The sequence below is a fragment of the Vulpes vulpes genome, chromosome 7 (genome assembly GCF_048418805.1).
Source record: "Vulpes vulpes isolate BD-2025 chromosome 7, VulVul3, whole genome shotgun sequence".
NCBI classification, from domain to species: Eukaryota; Metazoa; Chordata; class Mammalia; order Carnivora; family Canidae; genus Vulpes; species Vulpes vulpes.
Window position 1 is genome coordinate 97,272,747 of NC_132786.1, and position 15,795 is coordinate 97,288,541.

The following is a 15,795-nucleotide window of genomic DNA, read 5'->3' on the forward strand; positions in this document are numbered from 1 at the left end:
AGGAAATCACTTTTTGTTTGCTTGCTTTTAATTTTCATTTTGAAATAATTTTAGACTTTTGAAAAGTTGCAAACATATATAGAGTTCCTACCTGCTATCCACTCAACTTTCCCAATTTCTGTTACTGCTCCTACTACTGCCTCTACTACTACTTTACTAAGAGGTAACATTTATTCCAAAGTTAATGAAGTGGCAGGTGCTGTCAAATAGGGAATGTCACATTTATTTTGTACAATGCTGTAAAATGAGGATTAACGTCTTTATTTCTTAAGAAAATTAAAGGACCAAAAGGTGAAGAAACATGTTGCAGGTCACAACTAGTAAATGGCAGAGCAGGGATTTAAACCAAAGGCTAATTCCAAAGTCTGCATTCTCATCCACTAAACTATCTAGACCAATTTGAACACTTAGTCATTTTATTGTCTTAACCTACCATCTAATTCCAAGTATAGGACTTGGATCTCTAAAGGAATTTTAAATAATAAAGATTTCACTTAAGAGTCATAAATAATTTCAGGAACATAACCTATTCAACATTTTTCTTATCTTTACTACAAGTAAAGGACATTTCCACCTGGTAAGAAATAGCTCCTTCTCAGGTTATTGAAAAGCTTGTGACTTATGTTAGGCAAATCTTCCTCACTACATTATTTCAGAAATTTTTCTTTCTTTTAAGCTCCTACTAGATTTTAATCTACATGTAAAAATAGGAGTTTATACTTATTAGATATGCCTATCAATAGTAGGCTTAAGAAGCACAGATGATAAATAGGCCAAGATGCATTAAATACAATTTTCCAATTTTAAAACATACAAATATATTTTCTTTTATTTAAAAAAAAATGTATGAAGGGGTACTTGGGTGGCTCAGTTTGTTAAGTGTCTGCCTTCAGCTCAGGTCATGATCTCAGGGTCCTAGGATCAATCAAGCACCTCATCAGGCTCCCTTCTCAGCAGGGAGTCTACTTCTCCCTCTCCCTCTATGTGCATGTGCTTGAGCCCGTGCGTGCTCTCTCTCTCTCTCAAATAAGTAAATAAATAAATAAAATATTTTTTAAAAATGTATGAAAACAGACCTATAAAGAAAACCTATGCAATGGTCTGCTTACCTTGCGAGCAAAGTCCCCTTTCCCTTTACTATAGGCTTTGTTCTCAAGGAAATCATACACATAGTGAGCCAAAGCTGGAGATGCTTTCATCATTTCAGGAGTTAAGAGTAACTAACAGGGGAAAAAAAAAAAAAAAAGATATCTTACATGGATACAGTACTGGAAATTAACTCTTATCTATAATTTTTTTCCTGCTAGAAAATTAAGAATGTACATAATTTTAATTTTGCACTTAAAAAAATTACACAGTTTATAAATAAAGCATCAATAATTCTATGACCATTAATAGTTTGGTGTATATTCTTCCCATCTGCTGTTTTGACTTTCAGTGTATCTCATGTGAAAGCTGCTCAAATGTGTTTACTACAGTAGTCCTTTTCTTCATGGGGGATACATTCCAACCCCCCTAGTGGAGGTCTTAAAGCCACAGACAGTACCAAACCCTCCATATACAAGTTTTTTCTATCCATACATACTTGTGATAAAGTTTAATTTATAAATTAGGCAAAGAGATTAACAACAGTAACTAATAATAGAACAATTATAAAAACATGTGAATGTTGTCTCTCTCTCTCTCTCAAAATATCTTACTGTTCTGTACTCACCCTTCTTGGGGTGAAAAGGGATAAAATACCTACGTGGTTAGATGAGGTAAGGTGAGTGACATATGCATTGTGATGTAGCATTAGGCTACTACTGACCTTCTGACAATTCATCAGGACAATCATCTGCTTCTAGACCATGGCTCACCGTGGGTAAGTAAAACCACAGAAAGCAAAGCCACAGATAAAGGGGAGACTACTGTAGTCTGTTTTCAGGTTTTACAGCTTATACTACCAAGACCCACATCATCCTAATTATAAAGTTAACATTAATAGAAAGTACATAAAATAAGGTGAACTTACTACTCTCACAACTGTTAAGGTTCTACCTTAGTTCCTTCAATGGAATATATTTTGACACATAATGAGTTCATTAGCTATAACGTATATAGTGTAGCCACATTTAAAAGATACATTTATGGCACCAGATTTGGGAAAAGGTGATTATCTTTTAAATCTTATAAATAATTGATACAGATTTTTATACAATTAAAGCTAGCACATTAAAAAAATCAAAGTGTCTGGGGGTTCTGGGTAGCTCAGTTGGTTAAGTGTCCATCCAACTTGATTTCAGCTCAGGTCATGATTCAGTGTTGTGAGACCAAGTCCTGCATTAGGCTCTGCACTCAGTGTGGAGTCTGCTTAGGATTCTCTCTCTGTCTTTGCCCCTCCCCCCCCCCCCCTTGTACTCGCTCACTCTCTCTCAAAGTAAATAAAATCTTTTTAAAAATTTAAAAATCAAAGTCCTTGACAGGAGTCCTACAAAGCATATCAGACATTCAACTTTAAGTCAGAAGGCAAAGGTAAATAGTAAGAGATTTATATGTTTTGCTATCTTTTCAGGAAATAATAATGCCATGGAATTACAGGTATGATTATAAGCAAACCAAATCAAATTTACAAATGTCTTCATAAATGTTTAAGAGAGAAATATAACCTTCCAAATAAAATATCCAGTATAGCATTAGCTAAGTTTCACTACATACTAAGGCAGAGTCAGCAAACTTTTCTATAAAGATCCAGATAGTAATTACCTTAGGTTTTATGGTCCATTGTGTCTTTGCTGAAACTACTCAACTCTGTTGTAGCAATGTAATAAATAACAATAATAAACTAAATGAATGGCTGTGTTCCAATAAAACTCAATAAAACATATGGTGAACTAGATTTGGTCTGAGTCTACAATTTGCTGATTCCTGTTCTAGAGGGTGGAGTAGGAATCTAAATAATGGAACATTATATACCTGGGCTAAAGCCAGGTTTACCAGATGAAAAATCTTTACAAGTCATTCATTAGTATAAAAAACTATAAAGTGATATTATTATTATTATTATTATTATTATTATTATTATATCTGGCATTTGGATACATGGTTCTAAAATAAAATTTTTTCTAGGATAAGTAACTTGTGAGACAAATTTTGTTATTTCCCAACAGAAATCAACATACTTAAGATAGTACATGTTAAGAAATAGTCCCTGGGATCCCTTCCTTTTTTGAATTATCCTGTAATTTTAGAAGCCTTAGACTCACTGTGGACTACAGAAGGCATTTATCAGGAATGAAAATCTGCTAACTTTGGATATACCTCATAGAGCTACTATGTACTGAATAGGAAACATTTATCTGTTTAGCATACCATAAAACATCTAGACTTTATAGTGATGTAGAAGATATATGTGGGCCTGTGTGTATTCATTTAAACCTGAAGTAACAAAATCCCAAGCACTCAGTGTCCAGAAACTTCTAAATCAGTCAATAAACAGAGAATATTGATAAATTACTGAACAGTATGCATGTGTCATCTGACATGCTACTGGAAAGTGGTTACTAACCCACTATCATATTAAAATGTTAACAAGGCAATCTACTGTATCTGTATGTTATATTAAAATGAAAACCTATGGATAATAATAAACATGGACTTACCTGCAAATATGCATTTAAATCCTTTTTTCTTTTTTCTAAAAAATCTCTATCCATATTATTAAAAGTCTTTTTACCAGGAAGCTTCAATATGCTTGACAGATTTTCAAACTAGAAGATAAAATATATTCAATAATTTTAGCTTTTTACAAAAACAGAAAAGTATTTTCTAAGTAGCAATTCCTCTATATATCAAAATCATCTTTAACTGGTTATTTTATAATATATTTTATTATATTAAGCAAACATCAGAAAATATGTCCAAGCACAGTTCTAATGCTATTTATTTATAAAGGAGTACTTTCAATGAAGAATGACAAACATGGATAACTGCTAAAGATGGATGATGTCCCCATGGGATTTCATTTGAACACTCTAATTTTGTTCAAAATTATCAATAATAAACAGTTTTAAAAATATTCTCCAGGATGCCTGAGTGGCCAGGGGTTGGTGTCTGCCTTCAGCTCAGGGCATGATCCCAGGATCCAGGATCAAGTTCCACATTGGGTTCCCTATGGGGAGCCTGCTTCTACCTCTGCCTATGTCTCTGCCTCTCTCAGTGTCTCTCATGAATAAATAAATAAATCTTTAAAAAAAAATCTTTTCCTTAACACTTTGACTTGTGAATAAAGTATTAGCAAATTAATTTTTAGTGATCAAAGATCCCTGAATTCCTGGCTTGTTAAGAAATCTAAATCAAAAAAGTGTTTTTTAATACTGATGACTTCCTATCAGTTAATCATTAGAATAGCTAATTTAAAAGTAAGAAAGGCAAATTTCAAAGTATATATTACAGTTTTACCACAACTTTGCATATAAACAACTATAGTATAAAACTGACACTTCTTCCCCACCAAACACATGAAAAATAAACTCAGAGACTACTAAGAAAAAAACTTAAAAGCCATTAGCATATATCTTATCTTTGTAAGGCCACTAACACTAAATATACATGCTCTAGGTTTGCATTTACAGACTCAACATTTAGGTGCACCTTCAAAGGTCCATATATATGTGTCATGCCTTGCTAAAGCACTGATTTTAACTAAATCAGCTACTAACACGGCATTGGAGGTAAATCATTTAGCTAGTGACTGTGCCTAGCCAACAGCCTCATAACTGAAACTTCAAGCAGCCTTGGAGTTTTTCCCATGTGATACATGTCCTGAAATGAAACAAACTTTCTAGAACTATCCTTTGTTTGAAAACATAAACAATAATGGCTCTGTAAAGAAAATTCACTCCTGGTGCAGAGATTAAAGAGGAAATGAAAAGGTATAGGATAATTTTCATCCCCAAACTGGAAGATTCTGAAAATACTAAATGGGATGGCAAATAAGATGGTTGCCTGGAACTGTAATATGAATAAATTCATTGTATGTAAATTCATCCATTTTATGGATACATAAAAGGTAAGTAGCAGCAGTTCTTTTCTTTCAGCAAAGACAAGAAAAACAAAAAAGGAAAGTTGAAATTTACAGGGACTATGTTTACAGATAAAGCACAGCTAAAAGGCAAACAGGCTGATTCTTATTTAGCATTTTGCTTAAAACTACATTTTCACTTAACAAGCTTTGTTTTTAAATTCTTAAGCTCTAAGCAATCTAAATACTTAAGTAATCACACACTACTATGATCTAAGAGGGAACAAAGTCAAAACCACTTTGACTATACTGAGCCCTTACAAAAATAAATTCACTTTATTAATTTCATTTAATTTCTGATGCTGTGCTGAAAATGGAAATTTCTGTATAACTTCTATTAGTAAAGTTTTTCAAAGTATGTTTTCACTTATATTTGTAAATGCGTAAACATAATTACATTCCTAGACTAGAAAATTTCACATTAGATCAAATTCCTATTGATTTGTAAGTAAATAAAATTACTTCTTAGCAATTCAAATGATCTTAAAATTTGTCATGTTTGGATAAAGTGTGAGGATGGAAAGAAAAAATACATAAGCAGTGGAATTTTAGGATATAAAACAGGTGATATTTAAAAATTAAAGCAATTATTTCTTCAATATGGAATAGAATATTCATTCACCTCTGCAAACAGATCAAGCTAAATATGAAGAAACAAATCAATAGATATTGATCTATTCAACAACAAAACTAGAACGGGGTATGTCCAAAGTTTTTTAATTTCCTTATGAATATAATTCAAAATAGTCTTTTTCATATGTGCTTCTAGAGTCAACACTAATCCATTTTTTAAATTTATTTATTCATGAGAGACAGAGAGAGAGAGAGAGAGAGAAAGAGAGAGAGGCAGAGACACAGGCAGAGGCAGAAGCAGGCTCCATGCAGGGAGCCCAACATGGGACTCGATCCTGGGTCTCCAGGATCAGGCCCTGGGCTCAAGACAGTGCTAAACCGCTGAGTCACCCAGGCTGCCCAACACTAATCCATTTTTTTTTATCACTTTTAAGGCATAATAGTTTATTTCACTCTATTCACAGAATATGTTAGTGAGATTATCATGGTACCAACCATATTTTTTGCACTATCTTAACTGAAAAAGGTATTTTCTGATTACTCAAATAATACAATATCATTTCAAAGCTTCTGTCCATTTAAATGTCATTATCATTATTTTAAGAACAGCTACATACTTAAAAACCTTGAATGAAATAAAAGATTTTCAAAAGTTAAAATAAATTCCATAAATGATATATTCCAACTCATCTGGTAATAATAGATTTTTTCAAAGTTAAAGAAAAAAGTAATTAATAAAAAGTAAAACAGAGAAATACTTTGTTTTCATTTGTTATCTTAAAAGGTCCATATACTTCTATAAAACAAGAGGGTTGTATTTCTTAAGAATTAAAAACATCTGGTTAATGTTAAACTTAATTTAAGTTGTAAATAAAACAACTTAATGGTCAAGGATTTAACTGTTACACTGATGGATAAAGATGCCATTTAAAATAACTATAACTAGGGACGCCTGGGTGGCTCAGGGATTTGGCGCCTCCCTTTGGCCCAGGGCGAGGTTCCAGAGTCCCGGATCCAGTTCTGCATTGGGCTCCCTGCATGGAGCCTGCTTCTGCCTCTTGCCTGTGTCTCTGCCTCTCTCTCTCTCTCTATCTCTCATGAATAAATAAAAATCTTAAAAAATAAAATAAAATAGCTATAATTCAATTATGTTGCCAAAAACAAAAACACAAAATATCCTGTAGTGATTGTCCCTATTTTAAACCAAACACCTCTGCAAAGCACCATACACACACATACATGTGTACACACACACTTAAAATCATAAATATACATTCATTTTAATTTTCCAAGGTAGACCACTGATATTTTGTCACTAGTCTACAATGGTTAGCACTGGTTAAAGATCAATTTATTGGTTAAATGTCTGAAATCATTCTAACATTATGTTGATTATATAAAAATTCTTACCTTATTTTCTTTTGCTTTGGTCAGTATCTTAGCATCCTCAGAACTATTTAGAATCAAATATCAAATCAGGACACAATGTAAAAGCACACCAACTTTAAAGGCCTCATTACCTGTTCAGTGATCCTCATATGGAAGTCGTGAAAGTCACTATACCGACGATAGGTTTTCCACATCTCCTCACTGTTAAGATTGCGCCGGTGTACAGTAATGGCATATAATGCATATGTCTTGCCATGATCATTACAAACGCCTGCCACAGCATATGGGTCATAGTCAGCATATACTAGTCATTTAAAACAAAATGAAGAGGAACAAAACACACAAAAAGGAGGAAGATGAAGAACAAAAACAAACAAAAAGAACATGAAATGAAGAAGAATTTGAAATGATAGACTAAGACCAAAGGATGTCACCAAAGGATAAAATAGATTCCCATCCTCTGTACTCACATTTACAAGATTTTACACATGATAACTACTTCATAAGTTTATGATGACACTACAAACCACATAGTGATATCTACTTTGGACTCTCTTCCTCAAGAGCTTGTACCTATTCTTAGTTATGATACCACACCACTACCTCATAATATAGTAGTATTCTTTAATAGAGGAAAAAATAACAGAAACAAAATCTTTCGTACTAGCCCTCACTATCCAGTTGTATGTATTTCAATTAAAATCTCTTCAACTAAACAGAAAGCAAAAGCCAATGAATAAGATTTTATACACATTTATGGCAAGTCTCTTTATTGTTTATAATATTCAAAAATTTACTAGTCATTTACTAGTCATACAGTGTAATTCATTCTGGAGATTTTTTTTAAAAGCATTTTCCTACTGACTTGTCACAAACTACTCAAGTGAGGTAATCTCTAAAATCAAAACCTGTTCCCATTTTGTACTAATCTTAAGAAACACACTTTGAGTCATTTTAATTTTCATTCCTATTTTTCCCTCTTCCTACCTCCTTCTACTGTCTTAGTTTACTAAGTCTCCACTTATCTATATCTACTCTATTTCTTAATTCATCCACTGACATCAATATCAATCACAATATATTTTTCTATGATTTTTTTCATAGTATTGCATTCTTGCCTTAGGTTTTATCTCTATTTTTAACATCACACAATCACTAGAAAATGGTGGACTCTAGACAAACCCGTGCTGGGAATCAAGACAAGCTTTCAATTTCTTGTGGATGACAAATACCTTTTCCAGACATGATCTTAGCATTCTTTGTTTTCTCCTCAGACACTAGGCGAAGTTACTTTAGCTCCTCTTTCATATCAAACTATGCTTTGTTACTGAGGGCTTCATGTGAAGGGTTGGGTTCCAGCTTACTATGGCCTTAGTCCATACTACCTCTTCAAAATGTGAGGGACATGAAAATGCTATCAAAATCAAAATAGCAGTATTTATGCTCCTGTGAGCTCCTTGGCTTCAACTCCACTTCACCTTCCTAAATTTATTTTTCCTCATGGTCTGTGGCACCTGTAGCTTTCTCCCTTTAGCTATTTTTATTTTCCTGTTTTCAGTGTGTGGAAGGCAGGATTTCCCATAGCACTTTAAACTACCATTCTGACCACAAGTATATATTGCTCTTCTAGTAATAAAAGATCCATAATTGTGTGTATGTGTGGGTAAAGTGGCCAAGTTTTGGAGCTAAATATTTTGTGTTTTATATATAATCAGGCAAAAAAAGGCTTGCATATAGCATCTTAGTAAATTATTTTAATAACATAAAAACTAAAAATCTATACTGGCAAATGCAATTTGGGCAGAAGTGTCTTTAAGCTTTCATCAAAAAATTTTTTAAGATTTGTACTTTCTACTCAAAATTGTCCTTTTCTTTCTAATATCAGTGTTCCTGATTTGAATAAACATAAGACTAGGGTAGGGACTGACTTTGATCACCTCGCTCTCTGAGGCTATAACTAAGGTAACATTATTTATTACTCACTGTTCATTTCTTCCAGTCATCCTTCTCTCAGAAACCTATGCTATGCAGAACAAACTGCATAAAACCTTTTCATCCTGTAGAGAACTAGGACCACTCAATTGGATTGGCATGACTACAAGAGAATAGTTTTATCTGTTGTGTTCAAGATAGGTTTGGGGAAGGAAAACAGAAAGCAGAAGCCAATTAGGCAGCAATTCATAACCAATTAGAAGCTAACAAGAACAAGGAGAAGAGAAAGAACAGAAAAGAAATGAAGGGAAGAATGTAAGAAAGCAGTTTGAAAAATAATAATCAGATTTATCACAAATTGATGGGCAGAAGAGCTCATGACTAGGGTACATGCACAATAGGAAGAATAGTAAGATTGTGCAGAAGACAAAAGGTAATTTGATTTTTAAAAAAGATAATGAGGTTGTATATACTGATAGAGATGATGTTAAGATATTATTGTAGAAATACTATGTTTTCATTAGGACACTGTTACAGCAGGTGATGTAAACTATTTGTCTCTAATCCATAATCAGATAAGAACTAGGACCAAAATTTAAATCAAACTCTTCACTAAGGACATTGCTTAATTTAGCTAATATTTTTTAAAGCAAGATTCACAAAGAAGAGAATATGCGCTAGTCCATGGACCACTCCTTGATTAGCTCTTCACTAGACTCTAAGCTCTACTTCCTGTAATAAAGAAGTTAAAAACAAAATCCAGACTCAAAGAGACTTTGGAGTCCAAATGGTCAAAGATTTATTTGAGCAAACACTAATATATAATGTCCACTCATATATAATTACTAATGTAATTAATTAGTCCCATAATAACCCTATGAGGTAAATATCATTATTATCATTCCATTTTATGGATGAGGACATTACAGAGAAGTTAAGGAACTTGCCCAAGGTCACCTATTAAGTGGCAGAGCTGAGGTTTGAACCCATGCAAATGAGCAAAAAGTTATGCTCTTAACAACTATATTATGTGCCTCTTTAGTATTTATACATAATTTATTTGACAGAAATAACAATTTATTAAAAATGCTAAGTACAGTGCTTCCATACATTTTAAGAAGCTTTAAACACTTGTTGAATAAATGGACAAAGCAGCTGGAAAAACCACAACTTTCAGAGAAAAGAAAAGTTCTTCATAAAAAATATAGACATGAGTATCTTCCTTGAGACATAAAGTTTAAGGTCTTCAAGAAAGAAATAAAGGACAAACACTAAACATCTGCAGTTTAAAAAGACTTTCATATTTGGAAAACTAATGAAGAAAGATTTTTTAAAAGAACTTTAAAATTTCAGGAAGGAAAAGTGAAACAACTATAACAAAAGCTAGAAAGAAAAGCAATAAAACCTCTGGTTTTATTGACAAAGTTGTTATCTAGTAACCTTTACAAGTAATGTATGCACTGACTGTAAAGGATAAAAGAACAACTTAGACAGCAATTATAAATAACTTATGTCAGAAATATGGCAGGGAACACAATGCAAAATGAGACTCCAGCTCCAGGGGAAGCAAAAGAAAACAGATATTTAAAAAATGCAAATTATCTTTTAAATTATACTTGCACTATAAAATCTCTTTTTAGTTACCTAAACTGTAAGCATGAAATTGAACTGAGATACCTCAGTATGGTAACATTTCAAATGTAATCTGACAGACACACTCCTATAGTCTGGAAATAGTGAGAAGTTGGATAAGCAAGCCACCATTATCTACTACTCACTGGCATTATATAATAACCCACTGGCAAGGATGGAAATAGATTCTTTTTTCAATTCACTAACCATTTTGCGCGTATGCTGAGTCACAAAATTTTAGAGGTTTCTCACCTCATCCAAGCATTTCTTAAGCTTCTGTAAACTCCTATACAAAAGTTTCATTGACCCACTTATCTAGTGTGACTCTGTATATATAAAAAAAAATTGACCTAAAATCTGCCCCAAGCTATTTAAAAAGAATTATACAGACAATTATCAGCAAGACACAAACAAGAAGAGGAAAAGATTGGGTTTCAAGAGTTTATTAGCAGTAACAAAATGCTTAGAATTTAAAATTTTCTAAATGTTAACAGTAAAAACCTTAAGAGAAAGAAGGTACACAAGTACATCATAACATATACACAAAGTACTATAAACATGATATAAAGTATATATCAAACCATATATAACAAGTAAATAAACGCAGAATTTAATGAAAAACATGCTGCAGAAAAAAATGTAACTTAAAAAATATAACTACAAAACAGAAAAATGGTTTGTAAAAATAAATGTGGAAAATAATTCAGGAGTAATAATAATAATTTTTGAGTAATAATTATACCACAAAGTCTCTTACCAGTGTCTGAAATGTAAGCATGAAGTTGTACTGAGTCATCAGAAGCTACATTTGAAAGGTCATCTAAAGACTTGGAAAAAAAAAATTTTTAATATTTTAATTTTATAGGAAAAAAGTGTTAAAGCATTCTATATCATATATACCTTACTCATCTTTGGTCCCATGTAGAGTTTATATTATTTGTATCCCTCTCCCAATAATAATCCTCTCTATTTATACTAACAGTAGAGAGAAAATCCACAATTAAAAAATTATAAAACAAAGTAATTCAGAAATCAACTTAGTACATTGATCATTTCTTCCTTCATTGCTTATCCATATACCAACATTTGCTGCTTCTCAATTATATTCAATGCAGAAGAAGGAAAAAAATATGGATAAAAATAAGTAGACATGTTCTTATCATTTTTTTAATGTTGAAGTATACTAGAGCCAATTCGTTATTACTTAACATTCTTGTTAATTCAGAAATAATTTTAGATTCCTTATCTATAAAATGAGCATAATAGTACCTACACATCATAGGGTTATGAAAGAATTAAACAAGAAGACATGTAAAACATTTATTAAGACTGCCTAACACAAAAAAATGTTACCTATTATTTTGATTTCTTATAACATGAAGTGAATCCAGAGTCTAAGACAGATTTTAAATAATTTTCAAAAATAATTCCACAAACAAAATTATTACTGAGTTACCCAAAATGAATCTTTTTTTCAACTATGGCCCTTCAGTTTAAATTTAAGACTTTTTTTGCCTCATATACACATACCCACAATTACTCAGAAGGGCACATAATGACAGACTGCACAGAAAGAGTTAACTTGAGTCACCTATATTTATAATAATAATAATAATATCATTATATATTTGAAGTTACTAAGAGGGTAAATCTTAAATGTTCTCAATACAAAAAGAAATGGTAATTATGTTGTGTGATGGAGAGGTTAGCTAACCCTACTGTGGCAACCATTTTGTAATATCAAATCAATATGTTGTACATCTTCAACCTACAAATGTTTTATGTCAGTTATATCTCAATAAAGCTGGAAAAAAGTAAACAGCAAAAAAGAGTTTACTTGAAATTGCTCTCCTAGAAAGGACTGCTTCCAAGCCTGGCCCTTGGATGACATCTAGGAAGTTAGAATTAGGGAAGGTTCCCACCATTCTTTAACTGCTAAGAATGGTTCACCATACCTAAACTATTTGTGTAACTGTTTATGCTGAACACCTACTTTCCTTCTGGGAGTTTGGAATTTTAGTATGTACTAACCAGAGATTTGCCTTTGTGACCTACATCCAGTGAAAACCCTGGTCACTTAGTCCTAGATAAGCTTTCCGGGTAGGCAACATGTCACATGTGTTGTCACATTCATTGCTGGAGGAATTAAGTTAGTCCAACCTGACTTTCATGGGAGAGGATTCCTGGAAACTTGTACCTGGTTTTCTCTAGATTTTGTTACATTTACCTTTTTTCTTTGATGATTTTGCTTTAAATCCTCTCTCTCTGATAAATCCTACCCATGAGAGTCTGACTATCCTGAGGCCTATAAGTCCTCCTCTTAGTAATCAATGAATATAGAAATGGGCTTGGGGACCTCTGACACACAGACATTATAAGATTCAGACATATCTTACACTTCAAAAACCACAGGATCTTACTAGAAGAGTCATTTAAATAGCTTAAATGCAGCCATACATATGACATAAAGCCATTTAAATTAAGGCAACTGCATTCTAAGAAGAAAGCCAAAAGAGTTCTTCTAGTGAAGATTGTTTATTAAGAGAAAAAAAAATGGCAATAACATACAGATAATCGACAGTATTTTCCTGGTCAAGTCAAGGGGATGAATCATTAAATTAAAATAGGTCTAGTCGGGCTCCCGGTGCATGGAGCCTGCTTCTCCCTCTGCCTGTGTCTCTGCCTCTCTCTCTCTCCGTGACTATCATAAATAAATAAAAATTTAAAAAAATAAAATAGGTCTAGTTCAGGCTTCACCAGTGATACCCTAAGAGACTTCAGCTAAATCAACCAGTTCTTGTACCTCAGTCTTCCCAATGGTATAATGGTGTGATGCTTGCTCTACAACTCTGTCAGTTTATAAAATGAATTATAATGCTTTGAAAAGAAGTAGAGTGTGCTTATTTTTAAGTCGTCATATGATCTATAATAAAACATCTTGATAGAAATACAACCTTTGCTTTAACATTACAGAGAAAACAGAATATTCCACAAAATTTAGATTGTTGTTTACTGTGATCTTCTTCCAATTAGAAGCTATCACAGAGAATATAAAACAATTGTTTTTCAAGATATACTTTTGTTATTACTATTATTGTTATTGTTAACCCTCCTTGGCAGGTAATATTTCAACAGCTAGCCACATGCTACTCTTTACTTTAAACATGTTAGCATCTTATACTATGCAATCCAGGAATTATTAGAAAACTTTATATCTAAATATCTTTTTAGCACTTAAACAGTTAATAAATATTATTTTCATTAAATATAATGAAACAATCCAATGAAACATCTCTTAATCATTAGTCACAGGTATAATGCAAATGTAAACATAAAGTAGATTATATAAAATAACAATTGGTAAAATAATATTAACCACACACTGATTTAGAACTATATTATTTGATAAAAGAAACTGATTTCAGAACAAGTACACTAATGCTGTCCTGAAATAAAATACAGTGTGTAAAGTAATCCTTGGGTTAAAATTCTTGAACTGCTTGCAAAAACATAAATTTTTTTTAACATTATGCTAAGGCAAAAAATGAAAATTCAGATTTACTGTGATAATCCACACAACTACAATGGAACTGCTAGAAATGTTTAAAATTTACCTGCCAATCTCAATGAAAAATGAGTAAGTTACCACACATTATTTTCTTTGTTTACTATACTGGAAAAAACTACTATGACCTATTTTTCAATCTTAAAACTACTTTTAAAGTGCAGCTACCCACTAAAATTTGTCTATATTTAAAAAGAAAGATTCCAAAGGAGTCCAGCTACTTAAAAGCTTAAATTTAATAGATTTATATGAATAACAAAATACTGCATGTCACTGACCTCAAGTGTGACCTTTGTCAAATGAGACTGCCTGGTTTATATCACTACGTAACAAAGGAACTGCTCTTAGGTTAAAAGGCATTTATTCCAAATATGGAACAAAGTAAAAAAAAAATTGTTACTAGTGTTCAAACACTCCTACAAGTACTATAAATGTGAATACTTGAAATTTCAAATGAATAAAAAGTTTCATATTTGGAAATTTTCTCACATAATACTTCCTTCATGCTCTACAAGTTATTCCTTTTTGTGATAGGGCTATAGATTATAACAAACATACGGTAATGATACCAAATGATTTAAAAAAATATTTTAAATGTTACATCATATCTGATATTAGCACTATGGCTGACTGCTTCAGTGTTTTGTTAAATGTACTTCATAGACTAATAAAACAATAAGGTTATTTTTTGAAATAAATAGAGCAATACAGAAAACAACATAAGATAATGGACCTCTAGACCATTCAGCTATTAAAAAAGTCTGAAAGAAAAAGTAATGTGGGTAGAATGAAAAACAAAGCAAATACTCTCTTCCTAACTGCCCCCCAAAAACTCTGGACTAAAACTTCTATTGAACAAGTATTTCTTCTTAGCAACATTTTATGAAAGAAGTTATTCATGACAGGGATGGATATATAAAAGAACTGAAATATTCATTACTTCACACTTCACTTTGAATGTATAAAATGCCAATGACAGCTTACATGCTAAAAATACATCATTCTTAAAGCCATAATCATAAGATAAAGTTGCTTAATTTAATATAAGGGTTTAAGATTAAAATTTTTTTACCACTTGAACTGGTTACAGTGTGCACTTTAAGAAATACCTGGAAGTTTTCAGATATCCTACTAATTTTATATTTCTTTTCTACATACAAAAAGAAAAAACTAATTTCACTATAAACATTTATAAGTCACATTTACTATCCAACATATCACTAATCAAAAAGTAATTTCAAAAAACTAAATATTGGGATTGAAAATAATGAAGTCACCTTTTATCAAATACAACTGAATTACAGGTGACAAGCACATTTTTAAAAATGAAAATAAATTTCAGAAGCTGTTATATATGAATTTAACATTTCTTTTAAAGCAAGTAACTTCTTATAATTAATGATGAGAGCTTCTAATATATCATTTATTTATGTATGTTAAAGTTTACCTTTTATAATATTTTCAAGTCACTTTAATAACTAAGTTATTTAATAATACTTACCAAATTTATGCTTCCAGTAGGAGACCCATTAAAAGATTCTGTGGGAAGGGATAGTCAACTTAGGATACAGTAAAAAAAAAAACTTTTGAAAGAGTTGTTTTATCTGAGGTTCAAATACCAAGAATGAAAGTCACCCAAGCA

The 15,795-nt window shown here is 31.9% G+C and overlaps 1 protein-coding gene across 9 annotated transcripts in view; it reads right to left on the reverse strand.

Moving 5' to 3' along the window:
• The window catches only part of SNX13 (sorting nexin 13), a 119,061-nt gene that overhangs the window by 15,232 nt on the left and 88,034 nt on the right, over nt 1-15,795 (reverse strand). For 5 of the 9 annotated variants that reach the window (XM_025993180.2, XM_072764464.1, XM_072764468.1 and 2 more), the window contains 5 exons: nt 15,655-15,692; nt 11,346-11,415; nt 7,156-7,295; nt 3,642-3,749; nt 1,110-1,220 (listed from right to left, as the gene is read on the reverse strand). In XM_025993180.2, the coding sequence (XP_025848965.1) occupies nt 1,110-1,220; nt 3,642-3,749; nt 7,156-7,295; nt 11,346-11,415; nt 15,655-15,692 (467 nt within the window). Of the gene's footprint in view, nt 1-1,109; nt 1,221-3,641; nt 3,750-7,155; nt 7,329-11,345; nt 11,416-15,654; nt 15,693-15,795 lie in introns of all 9 variants that reach the window. The other 4 variants (XM_025993179.2, XM_025993181.2, XM_072764463.1 and 1 more) reach the window with 1 other exon arrangement.